The sequence below is a fragment of the Dendrobium catenatum genome, unplaced genomic scaffold (genome assembly GCF_001605985.2).
Source record: "Dendrobium catenatum unplaced genomic scaffold, ASM160598v2 fragScaff_scaffold_431, whole genome shotgun sequence".
Lineage (NCBI taxonomy): Eukaryota > Viridiplantae > Streptophyta > Magnoliopsida > Asparagales > Orchidaceae > Dendrobium > Dendrobium catenatum.
Window position 1 is genome coordinate 273,933 of NW_021318893.1, and position 18,783 is coordinate 292,715.

The 18,783-nt window shown below is 36.9% G+C and overlaps 1 protein-coding gene across 1 annotated transcript in view; it reads right to left on the reverse strand.

Annotated features, from left to right (window-relative positions):
* Window positions 1-1,810: 1,810 nt before the first annotated feature.
* Window positions 1,811-18,783, reverse strand: part of LOC110091957 — a 25,313-nt gene continuing 8,340 nt past the window's right edge. The window contains exons 6-8 of the mRNA XM_020816272.2: window positions 2,705-2,786; window positions 2,223-2,429; window positions 1,811-2,154 (exon numbers count right to left, since the gene is read on the reverse strand). Of these exons, the coding sequence (XP_020671931.1) occupies window positions 2,223-2,429; window positions 2,705-2,786 (289 nt within the window). The 3' untranslated portion in view covers window positions 1,811-2,154. The remainder of the gene's footprint in view (window positions 2,155-2,222; window positions 2,430-2,704; window positions 2,787-18,783) is intronic.

Consider the following 18,783-nt stretch of genomic DNA (forward strand, 5'->3'; position numbering starts at 1 on the left):
AAAAACTCGGTACAACTCGGTATTTCTCGGTACAGCTCGGTATAACTCGGTATTGGTCTTCAGAGAACGGTATTCCTCATTATTATCAAATAATACCTAGTTGTACCGAGCAAATACCTAGTTTTTTGACGAAAAATTGCCTCTGACCGGACGTTCCTCTACGTCCTTGCACCGGACGTAATAAAAGTTCGAGAATGAGAGAGAGCTACATGGAGAGCAAGAGATGAATTATAGAGTAAGAAAATTTAGGATTTCAGTAAAATAGACTTTATTATAGAAAATTATATAAATTGTGCTTATCTCGAAACCCTATTTATAAATTTGGGCCATAGATTAAGACTTCGTTTGGGACAATTTTTTTTGCTGCTTCTTAAATTAGCTTTCTAATATCAAAATTAAAATCTTTGTATTAAAAAACTGTTTTAAGAAGCAATAAAAAAGTCATCCCAAATAAAACATAAGGTTTCGTTTGGGACAACTTTCTTATTACTTCTGAAAGCAGCTTCATTGTATAAAAATTTTAATTTTGTACTAAAAAGCTACTTTAAGAAGCAGAAAGAAAGCCGTCTCAAACAAAGCTTAAGTGTTATAAATTTGGGTGCAAATATAATCATACAAAACATAATAGTCGAGTAGATGATCAATAACTTGTCTGGTGAAGTTGTCCTTGTAACACCCCATGGTCTAATTTTGGAAGAATTATTTATTTTAATATCTTAATTAATCAACCATAACTTCTACGAGTTTATCAATATAAACCAATAAGGTGGAAACAATTAAAAATCATATATATTAAAATACAAAACTATATTCATCCATTAGAATTCAAATTTATCTTTTGTAACTTAAATAAATATTTATTTGGCTATACTTTGAAGACACTACCAAAAAACGCGACCTATCGCAGCGGTTCTTTGCACCGGTTTTAAAAACCGCTGCAAAAACCTGACGATTTCGCTCATACTTGCCGCGGTTATAACTGGCACAATTCTGGGACATTTACAGCGGTTATAACCGCTGCAAAATATGCGATCCGTAAATATCTTCCCCGCCGGTCCTAAAACCGCTGCTGAATGCCCTTGCAGCGCATTATAAATACAGCGGTTCTACAACCGCTGCATTAAAAAACATGGCGGTTATAACCGCCGGGAAAAGTTAAAAAATGTGCTGCGAAAACCCAATTTTTTGGTAGTGTGCGAGATTGATATTTTTATGATTGAGCTTAAATGAAAATTCTTTGGCTGGAGCTTGGTTCCAACCAAAATAGAAAGGGTTTGATGATTTCCTTTAGAACTACAACTTTGGTGAGTAGTAGAGTTTTATATTTATTTTAAATTTTGTAATTTTTAAATTTTGTGTTTTGTACTATCCATTATATCTCAAACAAATACAATATAAACTTAGATTTTTTTTTGCAATCAAACTCCTCCAAAAATCTCCAAATCCATTGTATATAACCTAGAATTTGATTTCTACACATTTATTATGATTCTTGTTCAAAAATAATATATAACCTAGAATTTGATTTATGCACATTTATTATAGTTCTTGTTTATTTGAGTTCAAGCAGGCGCGAAACCAACTATAGTTTTGAGAATATGCGAACTTATTATATAAACTATTAAATATAAAAAAATTAAAAAAAAAAAACTAAATCTCAAATTTGCCCCTTCCATATGTAGAAATAAATATTGAGAGTGGCAAAACCAAATTTTTAGGGGTTGGGGAAAAATCTCAAAAATTGCCCTTTTATATATAGAAATAAATTTTGAAGGTGAGCAATTTTTAAAGAAAAAACTTGATAAATTTAACTGAAGCAGTTTACAGGTAAGTTACTGTCAAGAAGAACAAGCAGACACACAAAATAAAATAAACTATCAGCTAAACAGTTCTCCCAGGAATGAAATCATCTGCTCTGGATTGAATGCATGAGATAAAAATCAAATGAAATATGAGCCCAAAATAAATATTGAACAAACCATAGCCTTGCAGCACTGCCCTCTATTTGAATATGGAGCTGTTCATTTGTTTCTTCCAGTAAAGCACCTATCAGCTTTATCTTCCTTGCAGAAGTGTCGCTCGATCAGTTTCATCTGGAACCCATGCAGGTTACATGGAGGCCTGGTATCTTCTGCCTTCTTTCAAAATGAGCCTCTGGTAAAAAAAAGACAATCAATAAGTAGATGATGGAATTTGCAATTTAAGATATGAGAAGTGTCAACCTAGAAAGCATGGCATATGAAGCATTCGCTTAAAGAACTGATTTGTCCAGTTCTGCGGAAGTATGAGACCCTCTTGGATGTCTTTGTAACCTGTTGGATTTGGCTAGCAGTCGCAGCACTTCGCATCTCCTCTGCTTTCTTCTGGGCTGACTTAAGCTTCTTAAGTATCTTGTCCATGGAAGAAGATCTTCGCTTTTCTAGTTTCATCTAGAATATAAATTCAAAATAATCAAAATGATGCCACAGAAGACACTGCTTTGATAACATGATAATTCAGAGAAACTAGGGAGAGATTATTCTGTGTGGACACCGGACGGGAGAACCGTCCGGTACCACTTGGTACCAAGCGCGGTACACTTTTGGAGTGACGAGGCGCATTTTTATTGGCCTCTGGACGACGTCCGGACTCCGCACATAATAATTTGCCGAAACTAGGAGATTGTGCTGCTTAATAGATGGATAACTAGAAAGGAAAGAGGCACCTCTAATTTCCTTATTTCAGCCTCAGCTTTTGCTTTTTGTAAATTCTCCCATGCAATAATTTTGGCTTCCTCCCTTTTGACCCTGTATAAATCATGAGGTAAAGAAGATTAGTTAGAGAAAATATTACTACAAGAGCTTCAAGTAAATCATAGATAAAGAAGATTAGTGTGAGGAGATGGACAAAAATAAAGGGCTACAAAATCTAGTGATGGAAAAGAGAGTATAAATGATCATGAAAAATGGAATAGTAAGAAGAAAAGAATAGATTCCCAAGATTATACATGCTACAAACTTAAGTACTTTACCTTGTTTAAGATAGTCATTATCAATAATTTTGAAGGAGAAATACTATGGAATTTTTGAAAATTAATAATTTTATCTACTTAGTTTAATCTGAGAATGAGATTATCACTCCGCATAGTACAACAACAACAACAACAACATCACTCTGCATAGTAAGAAAATAATTATCACACAAAATTAATTTAAAGAGATTTATTTCTTCTCTATCAATTTACTTTTCTTAAGCACAAAGGGTGACACTTCGCGCCTCGGACATTAGGTAATTACATTGACTTGATGGTGCTTTACCATTTTGATAGCACTGACCAAAAATAGCTCAAATAAATTTATATTTGTACTAAATTCATATATTTTAAAATTTGTTTACCCTGTTAAAATTATTTAGGAAATTTCCTAATAATTATTCCCTTGAGTCAATAATATGGCAATATATTTCGAGTTTCCCTGAGTCATCTCCAAACTAAGCTCTTTAATCTTACAAAAACCCTAAAGGGCGCTTAAGCCCATTAAGCCGAAATGATATATTGACTTAACAACTAAAAAACATCTAAAGTACATATATCATTTCGGCTGTATTAAATTTGATGTATAATTGTATATTTAATCAAATAATGTCCTAATGCATCATCACTGTGTCAGAAATAATTATCTTCATACTGCATTATTTCTCATCATTATAAGATGGTCACTAGCATCTGGCCACAAGCATAAAAAATATTTCCTAATGTGGAAAGATATAGAATGAACAAGCTAAGCAAGAATTTGTTGATTCATGCAGATGGTATTTTTCATCGATTAAGGAAATTAACTTGAATTTGTTAGTCTGTGCGGAATTTGATTGTGTCGATCAATTGTATTGTACTGTTATCATGGACTTCAAGTCAATTTCTCAATTATCCTGCTGCCTGCTTGGATTCAGGAGCTTTGCACCCGAATTTTTTTCTGTATAACGCGCTAATATTGTGTACCCGAGCGCCCTTGTGCAGTGCTCCCGAGTGCCCTAGTGTTGCAAAGTTTGCTAAGAGAAAAAATAGAGAGAAAAATGCTACAGCGCTTTAGATTAGATGTCGTAGCAATATGTAGTACTGCAGCGCTGTATGTTTGAGCGCCACAACATCATCAGACAAATCGGGATTAGATGTTTGAGCATCACAACACTCCAAATTAGTGTCACAACATTTCGAGGTGGACTGAACAATTTTCTTTCTCATTTTTCTCAGGGGTGGCATCTCTTGGTGTTATTAATTTTATTTTTTCTTGTATTTTCCATGTGAGAATGGTGCAAGATAGGAGAGAAGCAAAAAAAGAGTTAAAGAGAAGAGAGGTTTGTACATATTTCTCCCAATTTTTATAGTGGACTTCTCGGTGTGGTGTGGCTCCATAGTTTTTTTTTCCGATTTTGAATTTTTCGGCGTTAAATCCCGGTGTCATTTACTTTCCGCTGCATTTCTATTTTTCTTGTTTGTTTCGTTACGATGTTTTACTTCCATCCCCTACAACTGATCAGAGCAAGGTTGTTCGATTCGAGTGGCAATAATGACGGATGAAGCAAAGTATAAGATTGAGAAATTCAACGGCTCGAACTATACATTCTGGAGGATGCAAATTGAATATTTGAGAGAGAATTAGGAAAAAATTATTTAAGGAAAGATGATTGTTTTGAAGTGAGATTTGGGAGGGAATTAGGGAGGCTTATATAAGGCTATTTAGGTTGCTTAATTTTCATTATGTGATTTGTATTTGTTATAGTTTTCTTTGGAGTTATTCCTGGCGGTGCCTAAGGTTTGTGAAGAGCCAATATACCACTCGAATAGTATATCAACTTGTATCTTGGTTTGTTGTGTGAAAATAAAGATCTTTTTCATTGATTTCTAGTGCGTTTTTCTTCGTTATTGCTACTTTTGTTGTGTGGATGCCAGATTCCTATCAAATTGGTATCAGAGCATGATTCAGGATCTATGGCACCAGAGAAAGTGGATGCTTTGAAAGAGAAACTAGAAGGAAAAGTTAGTCAACTCAAATAAAAAATTGAGGAACGATTTTCATCTATGGAAGGAAGGTTTTCTAACTTAGAGGGAATGAAGAAGAAAATATTGAAGTTTCACACCCAACCAGCAACAACGGAGGAAAGAGAACCAACGGATGGCCAAGGAAGTGGGAGAAACACCAATATCGACACAATGGGGGATGATCGAAAGGTAGAAATCTTGGGCGACAGGAAAAATATGCCACCTCTTGAACTGATAACCAGAAGAGAAATGTGTGAAGGATATGACATGAGGAGAAATTGGGAGGAAGAAATGAGGAGGGTTGATTTTGAGGAAGAGGATATCTATGAAAGGAGGAGGTGGGGGAAAATAATGGAGAGATCAAAACAATCGCCACGTGGGAGGAGCTAGAGGTGGACAAGAAAGTTGGGGCAGAGGGGATGTAGTAGTGAGAAACTTAAGATGCCTGTTTTTGAAGGGGCAGATGCTCATGGGTGAATCTATAGAGTGGAGAGATACTTTGTGGTGAATGCACTGACGGAGGAGGAGAGACTCACAACGACGGCTTTATGCTCAGAGGGGAAGGCCTTGTCTTGGTATCAGTGGCGAGACATAAGAGATCCAATCCGATTGTGGAGGGATCCCGCTACGATCTCCTAGTAGTATTCGTAGGAGAGCCCTTGCTTTTGCATTGAAACCACCTTTCAAAGATAGTTTATTAGAATGCTTCCAAACTAGTTAGGAATGAGACTTATACGAGCAATTCTTTGCTCTGGTTTAGAAAAGGGACAATGATGGATTATCAGAAGAGATTTGAGTACCTTTCTAGCCGATTGGGGAGCCTATTTGAGACAGTGCTGGAGAGAAATTTCATGAAAGGGCTCAGCCAGAGATCAGGGCCATTATCCAGTTATTGAGGCCACAACGTATAATATCCAAAATTTTGTCAAATGCAAGCATAAATTTTCCACAAATCATTCCCTGTTTTTATTAAATTCTAGTTATCATTTATCCATTTGATGTACATAAGTATATACATCCAAAATATATGTATACCTTTTTATTTGAGCCACTACAACCATTCAACATTTCATTTAATAGCTGCTACAGCTATTGCCACTTAAAACCCCATGCAGTGGCTGCTTTCATCCAACGGTTGAATGTGCAAAAAGGAGGTTAATGGATGTGTAGTGGAGGGTTAATAAGAATATAATATTAAGCAAAGTGAGCACTAGCCTATTCTTTCCTCCAAACTGTCATTGCTCTCTGTTTTCTGAAGTTTGGCAGCAAGGCAGCGGGAGAGCAACTAGAAGACGGAGGTGTTTAATGCTAGAGCTGCTGCATGTTACTGGAAGGATTCACGAAATAGACAATTTCTAAGTTAAGATAAGGGACTGCTGCAGTGTACATTGAAGGGGGACTGCTGCAGGAGTTGTTAATCAGTGAAAAAAGAGATGAAAAAACTTCAGAAAACAGTAAGGTAAGAAAGCACTAAAGGTAAGGGCTGAAATTTTGCTAAAATTTGTAAGAAACATGCTGAAATATGAGTGTTATGAATGGAGGTCTGCTGGAATTCAGGTTTTCTACGATCAATATTGGATGCTGTTAATTTACTGATATCAGTTGTTGAATCCAGTAGGGAAAACAAGGAAGGAAGAGGAAAGAGAGGTAAGGGAAGGAGTTAGGTAGAATGAGGAGAAGGATGGTAGAGGTAAAGCATTTAAAATTTTATTGGATTTACTTAAGCTTGTTGTTTACAAAAATATATACATAAAATTCCTACCTTTAGGATGTTTACAAAAGGAAAAGAATGCAGGTCTAGGAGAACCAATTTCTAAAGATGTGAGATACACAAACTATGACATAAGAAATAATAAAATCTGATATAATTGCAACATCATATGGTATATGATTTTGATAATCTAAATTCCATTTCATTATGTATTTACTTGTTGGTTCCTCAAGTATTGATGCAATCAAAAATTTTTTTATCACAAAATTAGAAGACTTCCTATATAAAAGAAATACTAAAAAATGCTAAAGAAATTCACCAAATTCTAAAAAGACACAAAATAAAAAACAAAGACACTTTCATAATATTAGAGAAAACTCTTATATTTAATGTCACTTACAAACTTGGACACACACCTAAACTTGCTTTTTCAAGAGACGAAGGGTACAATGGAGTGGATACTTGCGGAGAGACGAAAGAGATTAGAAGCCAAGACGAAGGTTGGAAAGAGCTCGCAAGATTTTCATAGAAGTAGAAGAAGAAGTGGAACAAAGCTCTCAAGCTATTTCCAAGGAAAACCTCTCAGGTTTTGTCCCAAAAATTATCATCATAACCTCTCTAAAATATTAAACAACTACTATTTATAGACATAAGAGGGGAATACAAACAGCCCCAAAACATTAATTAAAAGCTGAAAATAGAAGGCCAAAAGGCACCTAAAAACTGCAGTAGAAATCTGTCTAGAAATCAATAAAAGTCTCTTGGAATTTCCCCAAAAACAGCCACCAAACAGCCACTTAAAATTGTTCAAATTCTGTCCAAAAACAGCCCCCAAAATCTCTTCATATACTCAAATAAATGAGGGAATTGAAAGACCAACAGTCACTATACCAAAATCCCAAACGGCACAGCAAAAGAAAGAGGGAATAAAGCCATAGTTCCAAGCAGGGAAGTCACGGATCCCAGCAGCCAAGCACAGGGACCAAACAGCCATATTCATTTCGGTAAAAGGGGGACCACAGGGCAATAAATTCAAGAGCAAACCAAAGGGCCAAAACCAGCAGGGAATCCGCAGCAGTCCAAGAGGCAACAGGAAGAGGAAAAGGCAAGTGAAATTACAGAGAAATGAGAAGAATAAGAGGGGGAAGGAGAAAAGCAAAGTTTAAAAATTAATGAGCTAATTTTTAGTTTAATAAATGAACTAAAAATCAGCTCATAATGAGCTAACCTTCCACTTGACATAATGAGCTAGAGAAGTCAAAAATCAAATATTAGGATTTGATTTGACCCCCCCCCCTTGCCTACATCAGACTCCCCTTCTTGAGGACTCAACTCCCGATGAGTCAGTTCTTGATTTCTTTCGAGGAGGTGCATACTGATCATCCAACTTATTAATTTTTTTTAGGATATCTTCTTGCTCTTTCTCGAACTGCCTTTGTAGATATGTCTTCCACTTCTCGAATTTTTGATCACAAAAGAACATGGGATATTGAAACTTGTATAGACGGTCTTGAAGTGGATTAGTTGAATCGCCTTCTGTAGGAATCCATCTGTCCAACGGAAGAAGGACATCAGGATTGCCATGATCGTTTTCTTCCATGAATGAAGTCATTTTTTTGTTGTTTTCCATTTTTTGACAGACTAAAAAAAAGACTCAAAAATTTCAACCTAAACTTAGACTCAACTTAAGACTTATGACAAGACTTACAACTAAATCCTAGTACTTCCTAACTTGCTCTGATACCAAAATTGATGCAATCAAAAATTTGGGAGAGGGACCCAAATTTTTGATCACAAAAGAAGACTCTTTCTAAGATCTAGAAAATATCAAGAACTCACAAAACTCGACAAATTAAAACAAAAACAAACTTTTTATATCATATAAAAGGACTTACAAACTTTTGACATAACATTAAAGATGCTTACAAGACACTTAGAAACACAAACACCCTACAAACGATTCTAACAAGATAAACACCTAAAGTTGTATTTCTTGTTTGAGAAGAAGGATACAGGTGGGGTGGTACTTGCGGATAGAAGAAAGAGATTAGAAGCCAAGACGAAGGTTGGAAAGAGCTCGCAAGATTTCCATAGAAGTAGAAGAAGAAGTGGAACAAAGCTCTCAAGCTTTTCCAAGGAAAACCTCTCAGGTTTTGTCCCAAAAATTATCATCATAACCTCTCTTAAAACAACCACAAACAACACTATTTATAGGCACAAAAAGGGCAGCCAAACAGCCCAAATATTAGGGAGGTTAAAAGACACCAAGAATAAGGCTAAAAGACACCCAAAAACTGCAATAGAAAACTGCACATAAAACAGTAAAAAACTCTTGAAATTCTCCCCAAACAGCCACCAAATCAGTCCCAAAAACTGTCCAAATTCTGGCAAAAAAATAGCCCCAAAATCTCTTCATATACTCAAATAAATGAGGGAATTGAAAGACCAACAGTCACCTCTCAAAATCCCAAACGGCACAGCAAAAGAAACAGGAAATAAAGCCACGGTTCCAAGCAGATACATCACGGAGCCCAGCAGCCAAACAGCCACCATAAATTTTGGTAAAAGGGGGACCACAGGGTAGTAATTCTGGAGCAAACCGAGGGGTCAAAGCCAGCAGGAATCGCAGCAATCCAAGAGGTAACAGGAAGAGGAAAAGGCAAGTGAAATTACAGAGAAATGAGAAGAATAAAGGGGGGGGGGAGGAGAAATGTCAAGTTCAAGAATTAATAAGCTAATGCTTTAGTTCCATAAATGAACTAAAAAATCAGCTCATAATGAGCTAATCTTCCACTTGACATTAATGAGCTAGAGAAGTCAAAAATCAAATATTATGATTTGATTTGACCCCCCCCCCCCCCTTGCCTGCATCAGACTCCCCTTCTTGAGGACTCAGCTCCCGATGAGTCAGTTCTTGGTAATGCGGACATCCAACCGTCCATGCCAATCCGAGGAGCTGAAGATCGACGACCGAGATCACTTTGCTTTATTTTCGTTTATTAAGTGTATTTTAATTTAGTTTTGCAATTTCCCATTTCACCCTCTTGTTTTATGTAAGCCCAAGGGGCGAATGTGTCTTTTAATTTCTCTTGAGGCCGATATATAGAGGCCCCTTCTCTTGTATTTGAAGGATGGATTATTGATAATGGAAAATTTTATTTTCGTGTTGATCTCTTAGTGAGTTCAGAAGGATCTCTTTGTGAGTTCCGACTTTCCCAAGATCTCTTTGTGAGTTCTTGAGGAGAGTTTCGCGGATCTCTTTGTGAGTTCCGAGATTCTCAAGATCTCTTTGTGAGTTCTTGAGGAGAGTTTCGTGGATCTCTGTGTGAAGTTCTGACATCCCTACAATCTCTTGAGATCTGAAGTTTAAGAGTGTGGAGGTTAGAAATTCCAAGATGCCCCAAACTTCTCATCCCTTACCAAGCTCGGGCTTTTCCTCCCAAGTTCTTCCTTGCCGCCAGCCTGGGTTGGCCGTCCAGAAATTCACGCCGCTCGGCCATTCCCTTGGGCGACCCCTCTCACCAACCCCACCTCCCTCTCTCTGCTCCTTGGAATAAAGAAATTTCTTAATTAGGAGAGGCTCACAATTAATGATAATTCAAATTCAAAATTTGAATTTGAATTAGCATTAATTACTACTCACAATTAATGACACAATTAAGCCAATAACCATTAATTTAAATCTGAAATTTAATTTCAGATTTAAATCAATTAATCATTTAATCCTCACAATTAATGACAATTCAAATTCAAAATTTGAATTTGAATTATCTTTAATTACTCCTTAATTTCAGATTTCCATTCTCTCTCCCCAAATTGATTTGGGCTTTAATTAATCTTGCCACCTAGGCAAGTATATGGCATTTACGTTTCACATCAGTCTTACTGCAAGAATTCCAACAAACTATAGTATATATAACTAAACAATAAGTTTTATATGAAAAAAGTTTTGATCCAATTTAAAATCTATTTGTTCCAATCCACTTACGCCTTAATCAGTCGAAATAAAATTGAACCAAATTTTTGGCTTTAGGCCCGACTCATTTGGTTAATACTGTCATTGTCAAATCCCCAAATCCTAGATGAGAAAAGTAAAGGGTTTTATTAGGTAGTCGACAACCAGCATAGAACTTGTAGAATAATTATGACATGAATAATTTAATATAAGCTAATATTATAAGAAAAAAAAAGTTAGTGATATTAAGAATATTGCAGGATGTGCTTAGAGTATCAAAGGAAAAACCCCTAATAATAAAAATAGTTGATGGAGGAATCAAATTGTGCAAAAAAATATATAAAAAAAAAGAAGCTTAGTTATATAAATTGATTTGAATGTAAAAGCTTAAAAATTTGACCCACCTCCCCCTCTCTTCCTCCTTGGAATAAAGAAATTTCTTAATTAGGAGAGGCTCACAATTAATGACAATTCAAATTCAAAATTTGAATTTGAATTAGCATTAATTACTCCTTAAATTCGTCTCTCCAATTAAGCCAATAACCATTAATTTAAATCTGAAATTTAATTTCAGATTTAAATCAATTAATCATTTAATCCTCCCAATTAATGACAATTCAAATTCAAAATTTGAATTTGAATTAGCTTTAATTACTCCTTAATTTCAGATTTCCATTCTCTCTCCCCAAATTGATTTGGCTTTACTTAATCTTGCCACCTAGGCAAGTATATGGCATTTACGTTTCACATCACTTAGTTTCTTTCGAGGAGGTGAAGACGGCGCATCACATTCATTGATCAAATCTTCATATTTTTGCATGATCTCATCTCGTTCTCTCAGGAATTTATCTTGTAAGCGTTGCTTTTTCTTGAAGTACCTTTATGTACGTATGTGCATCCATGATTGAAGCTTGTACAGCTCATACTCCAAAGGATGTGTTGACTTTGATGGAATCCATCTATCCATTGAATCTTCAATTTCATCTGGCTTGCTTTCTTCGATTTTTTTGTCTTATTCCATTTTTTAAATGACTCAAAAAAAAAAAAAAGATTCAAAGGACTTTAAAAGACTCAACCTAAAAAATTTAGACTCAAAATAAGACTCACGACAAGTCTTGACTTTGATAAACTAAAACAAGACTTGACAACCAAATCCTAGGACTTCCTAACTTGCTCTGATACCAAAATTGATGCAATCAAAAATTTGGGAAGGGACCCAAATTTTTTATCACAAAATTAGATGACTTCCTATATAAAAGAAATACTAAAAATGCTAAAGAAATTCACCAAATTCTAAAAAGATACAAAATAAGAAACAAAAACACTTTCATAATATTAGAGAAAACTCTTACATTTCATGTCACTTACAAACAACACTTACAAACTTGGACACACAACTAAACTTGCTTTTTCAAGAAACGAAGGATACAATGGAGTGGATACTTGTGGAGAGACGAAAGAGATTAGAAGCCAAGACGAAGGTTGGAAAGAGCTTGCAAGATTTCCGGTGGGGATGAGAAAGAAGGTGGACAAAGCCCGCAAGCTTTTCCAACGAAACCCGCAGGTTTACATTTCCAAAAATCATTCACATAAACATTACATTACAACTCTTAAACATCTCATATTTATAGGTATGAGAAGGGAATACAAAAAGACATGTCATTAAATTCACACACGAATCCAAGCAACACAAGCATGGAAATCCCCCCATGCATTCACTGAAAACAACCCAAGCCTAGGAACCGAAGGAGCAACCACGGGAACCAAAGGAGCCGCACGGAACCGAGGCGCCAAAGCCACGGGAAAACCCCCCAAGCTCAGAAAACCAACAGCCACTGTGAGAACCAAGGAGCTTTGCACGGAAAACAGCCACCTGTGGAAGCCAAAGAGCCATGTCATGGGAAAACACATTTTCTTGGGTTTCCAAAAGCCATTTTGGAATCCCAAAAGACAAACATAGAATTTTAAAAGATAAAGCTACATAAATAAGATAATAAATGAACTAAAATCTAGCTAATAATGAGCTAACCTTTAGTTTAATAAATGAACTAAAAACCAGCTCATAAATGAGCTAAATTCCAGCTCAAAATTTATTGAGCTTGTAGACTCAAGGGAAGCCAAAAATCAATTTATTTTGGGCTTGAGTTGACCCCCCTTTGCCTACATCAGACTCCCCTTCTTGAGAACTCATCTCCCGATGAGTTAGCTTTGTTCTAAAAGCGTTGCACCAAGAGACACCAAGACTCAAATGACAAACATGACTCAAAACAAAACTAACATGAAACTAAGACTCACAAGACTTACAAGACTCACACAACAAGACTCACAACTTGACTTGACAAAATGACTCACAAACCTAGGACTTCCTAACTTGCTTTGATACAAAAATTGATGCAATCAAAAATTTGGTAAGTGACCCAAATTTTTTATCACAAAATTAGAAGACTTCATATATAAAAGAAATACTAAAAATGCTAAAGAAATTTACCAAATTCTAAAAAGACACAAAATAAGAAACAAAGACACTTTCATAATATTAGAGAAAACTCTTACATTTCATGTCACTTACAAACTTGGACACACACCTAAACTTGCTTTTTCAAGAGACGAAGGATACAATGGAGTGGATACTTGCGGAAAGACGAAAGAGATTAGAAGCCAAGACGAAGGTTGAAAAGAGCTCGCAAGATTTCCATAGAAGTAGAAGAAGAAGTGGAACAAAGCTCTCAAGCTTTTTCCAAGGAAAACCTCTCAGGTTTTGTCAAAAAAATTATCATCATAACCTCTCTAAAACATTACAAAACAACTCCTATTAATAGACATAAGAGGGGAATACAAACAGCCCCAAAACATTAAATAAAAGCTGAAAATAGAATGCCAAAAGGCATCTAAAAACTGCAGTAGAAATCTGTCCAGAAATCAGTAAAAGTCTCTTGGAATTCCCTTAAAAAAAGCCACTTAAAACTGTTCAAATTTTGTCCAAAAACAGCCCCCAAAATCTCTTCATATACTCAAATAAATGAGGGAATTGAAAGACCAACAGTCACTATACCAAAATCCCAAACGGCACAGCAAAAGAAAGAGGGAATAAAGCCATAGTTCCAAGCAGGGAAGTCACGGATCCCAGCAGCCAAGCACAGGGACCAAACAGCCATATTCATTTCGGTAAAAGGGGGACCACATGGCAATAAATTCAAGAGGAAACCAAAGGGCCAAAACCAGCAGGGAATCCGCAGCAGTCCAAGAGGCAACAGGAAGAGGAAAAGGCAAGTGAAATTACAGAGAAATGAGAAGAATAAAGGGGGGAAGGAGAAAAGTCAAGTTTAAAAATTAATGAGCTAATTTTTCTATTTGTTCCCATGCTTCAACTCAGCATGGAAATAGCTGCTACCAGGAGTTCCAGTTTTGAGGAATCTCTTCTGCCCATGTAAGAACTACATGAGCTTTTGCTTAGACCATTCACTCTCTCTCTAAGTTTAGCAATGAAAGCCGCAGAGGTATGCAATAGGAGAATTGTTCAGACCCCATTTCATAGGTTTCTTTTGCTGTTCAACATGACCAAGCCTATCTTCCATTTGTCCACGCATCAACCACAACTTGAAAAAAATGAAGGAACAACTTGATCCTCTTCCAGCAACCTTCTCTCCTGTAAAGTATTACTAAGTTCTCTCTCTACGATAGCAGACTTCATCCAAACCTCTAGTGCCCCCTCTCTTCAAGCTCTAGAGCTCCGCCAAAGAATCCCATCTTGCTCCCTAGATTGTCCTCACAATGGTTCTAAGAGAAATCCTAATGTGGACAAATTAAGATCCCCCCGATCCTCACCTTCCCCCTTCCCACCATGAATTCCATATCAATGTCTTCTATCCACCTTTGGTCCCCCCAGGATTTTGCAAACACTTCATGCCCAAAATTACATCTGTGCTCCCTAACTTCATATGAAAACTCCTCATCTCGATCTCTTGCAGTGTCACGCATCATCCCCTAGGCATAGCTCTACTTTTTCCGCCTTCCCCATTCCCACATCACCCAAAAAATAACTCGGTGTCGCCAACTTCAGCCCAATTGGTCAAACCACTTAATTGGAGAAGTGAAATTGTAGGTTGCCTCCATGGTCCACCATATATATTCATTTGATTTTTCTTACTATCCCCTCTACCTTCATGTTGCATAATTGAGGTAAACTCCATACCACTGATTCTAAGGAAACCTTCTTACCACATCTAAGATGCATAATGCTCTCTCCTCAACCTACCTTTTCCTCCTCTAGATCTTCCTTCCTCCTCATCAAGTTACATAAGTACCTAAAGCAAATAGGTCTCTTTTTTGCAGCTGCTCGCGCTGCAAAACTTCTCATCACATATTCAGAGAGCATATTTTCCCTAGTCTCCATCTTTCTCCTAAATAGTTCTACCTTAGTCGAATCAGCTTGAATCCCCTCGAGGGCATGCCTCCCAATCCCCCTATCCTTGGGTCCTTCTCTTGAAATGTGCATCAGGCTTTATCTCTTTTTTGTGGTACCAAAAAAGTAGCATTTATGATAACGTCTTGAATTTGCCTTGTCTCCGGCTTGCTTCTTCTCAGCTGGTGTTTTTGTTCATCCACTTCTCGCTAGCTCCATAGCTGCTCCCCCAACACTGTTCACACCCCATTTGACCCCCTATAGTTATATTTAGCAGTGTAACAAGAAAGAGAATCGAAACATACTCTATCTCTTACTAGCACCCATCCTGAGATACTTTTAATCAGGAACCAAGTGAGATAGAAATAGTCAATTCATAACCTCATCCCAAAAATCTTAAGTTTTTCAAATGCTTAAGACAAAGAATCTTTTCATAACTGAAAGCATTATTTAAAACATTTTAACACATTAGATAAAATACAAGCTTACTAAAATCAAATAAGTAGTTGCATTACCCAAAAGTGTTGTACAGCTTCTACTTTGATCTCTATGTTCACCCAAAATGTATGTACATGGAAAGGGACAGCAACCTTCTGCCTAATGCCCACTATCCTATTTTCTCTTTCCGTGCAGTTTACAACTGTAATATCAAAAATCTGCTCCAGGATCGTCCAGGACGATGCTGGATCGTCCCTGGGACGATCAGTTGTATTTTGCTAGATTTTTGCCCAGTTTTGCTCCAGGTGATTTTCTGTTACACATCGTCCAGGCCATTTGGACATCGCCAGGCGATCGGCACTGTAAAATAATATCGGCCTGAGAATAGTTCTGGCAATCGTCCAGGGCGAATCGGGACGATCGATTTTTGGTCTGATCGTCCCGGACGATCTTGGCGATCGGCCGGGCCGATCCTGAGTATTATAAAGCTTGAAATCAGTCGTTTTGGAAGAGATGAGAAAAATCAAATTAAAAATAATCTGATTTTCTGAGGAGAGAGAAAGTCGAGAGATTTGGAAAAAGGTTGATTATCGGACGACGCGGAGCCGTTTGTCCGAAGTTGACTGTTCAGAATATTGCTGTTACGCGAGGTAAGGCACATTCCGCCTTTCTCCAATTTTCAGTTCCGTCGGAGTTTGGGCGGTATATTCTGTCCGGATTTTGTTTCCGTTACGGTTTTTCGTCCGTATCTTTTGATTGGTCAGTTTTTACCGCGTTAACTTTCCGTATTATTGTTGACGTGCCGAGTGTGGCACATTTTGGTTATTTCCGGAAGATTTTTGTCCGGGGTTATTTTTGATTCGGCGGAGTTTTCGTTTAGACTACAATTTTTCTGTGAAAATGGTAAATTCTTCTGTGCAGTTAGAATTAGTGTCTGAATGTGATTTCTATTTTCTGTGCGGAAATTTGGTAAATTTAATTTGAGGAAATTTTGTGTAATTCTGTTTACTGCCGTTGTGCTGCCCGATTTATCTGATTTCTGATTTGTCCGGATTTCTCTGAATTGAAATGACTATGTGTTATAAGCTAAAAAAGGGAGTTATAAGGGGCCTGAATCCTATGAGATTTCAGTTAGTGTCTTGGGGAAAATCTGAAAATGAGCTCAAATCTGAAGAAATCTGATATCTGTTCTGTTCCGGAACCGATGAATTCTGTTCTTGGGTGCTATAAGCCATTTGTTCTGGTGCCGTGAGCCAATAGGGAGGTATAAGGGGCCTGGATCCTATGCGATTTTCAGTCAGTGTCTGGGAAGGAGGCATAAGGGGCCGGAATCCGTAGGGAGATTCCGTCAGAGTGTCAGGGCATTTAGAGATTATGATATGAAATATTGATCTGATTCTGATTTCTGTATCTGTTTCTGTAAGCAAATTGTGATTCTGATCTGTTCTTGTTTCTGATTCGATTTCTGTTTCCGTTAACCATTTCTGTTCTGATATGATCCTGAAATTTCTGATTTCTGATTTCTGTATGACTCTGACTCTGTTGATGTTATTCTGTCTCTGTTGATCTTGATCTGTACGACTCTGATTCTGATTTGATATCTGTCCGTATAAGTTCTGATTTTCGATTTTCTGTTCTGATCCGTGATTGATTTCGTTTCCGATTTCTGATTTGATTTCTGTCTGCTGAGGTGGTTATTGGATTCTGAGAGTTTAGTATTGGTGGTTTGTTTATTGCTTTGCTGAGCTGTGAGCTCACCCTTGATTTTCTTAGTGGTTTCAGCGGTTCTGGAAAACGGGAATGAAAGTCCCCAGGACTAGAGTTCAGGGTTCTGATCCGTATAGTATTGTTCTTGTACTTTTGATTTTGTACGGTCATGGCTTTTCATTCTGGGTTTTTTTTTTTCTGCTAGCCATGTACCGTATTTGTAGATGATTTGTTTTTGAGGAAAGAAAGGAAAATATAGTATTGTTTTGTTCCGCTGCAAATTGGTGACTTATAGTAGCTCTGTTGTTCTGTGTTTGTGTGTCATGGTTGAGTTAATTTATTTTGGAAGATGCAGTTCAGAACCAAATTCCAAAAGCCAGATCCATTGGATAAAGAAGTTCTGTCACGATCCGGTTCGGGCGGGATCCATCCCCGTCGGGTCGCGGCGTGACAAACCAACTTACTATTATGAGCTAAAGTTAATAAAAATACAAAAATAATTTATAAGAAATAAGCAACAGTTTACAGTCAATGAAACAAGCACCAACATGATAATTGATTATAAAAAATTATTTCAATTATATTTATGTTCGGACATTTTTAGGAAAATTCATATTGATGATTATAGGCGATTGCCTCCAAAGTTTGTGCCATCTTGTCTCGTTCATGTGTCGATTTTGCCCATATAATTTTCTCTAGAAAATTTGATAGTGTATTTATGGTATTGACGACGGTTTTGAACGGAAACACGAAGTTCGGTCGTCAAATCTGGCGTCGTTTGGGCGAACATCGAGGCCAATTTCTTAATTCTTCATCCGTTGTCGCCCGGATCTGTGCCATCGCCACGATTGATCCCAATTTAATTAAATAAATTGTATATTTTAAAAATGTTAACTTACGTTTCCAGACGCAACTATTAAAGTTCAGTCCATCGATCCGCATCTCATCCGGGCTCTGACTGCGAGGTGCCTCGACCTAATTAATTGATTTCCTGGTCACTATGACACAAATCTGTTTGGCCATGAGTTTGTTTTGAACCTCTCAAGTGATTGCGTCGCCTAAACCCGCACGCTATTTAATTCGTGATTTTGTCTAACTTTTGCACATATTTTGAGGTATTAGGGATTAACAAAGTTCATTATGATGATTATAGGCTTTTGCACACTTATAGCTCTCTAATAAAGATTGGTTAGTATTCTTAACTTTTTTAAAATTGAAGCTACTCACTAATCCAAGGTTGGGTCTGAATTCCTAAACTTTAAATTGGAGAGAGAGTGAGGCTTACCTCAATCAGGTCTTTCATCTTTATTGTGCATGGGCTTATCCCTATATATAACTCTACTCACCTTTCTAATAATTTCACATCTCTCATAAATACATGTTCATATCTCATGAACAATTATAAAAATAGTACCATACAATAATACTTGATGTAGTGGCAGGGGGTCAAATCAAATCCTAAATATTTGATTTTTGACTTCCTCCTACCCGCCATTATGTCCAAGTGAAAGGTATAGCTCATTATGACTGATTTTGAGTTCATTTATTGAACT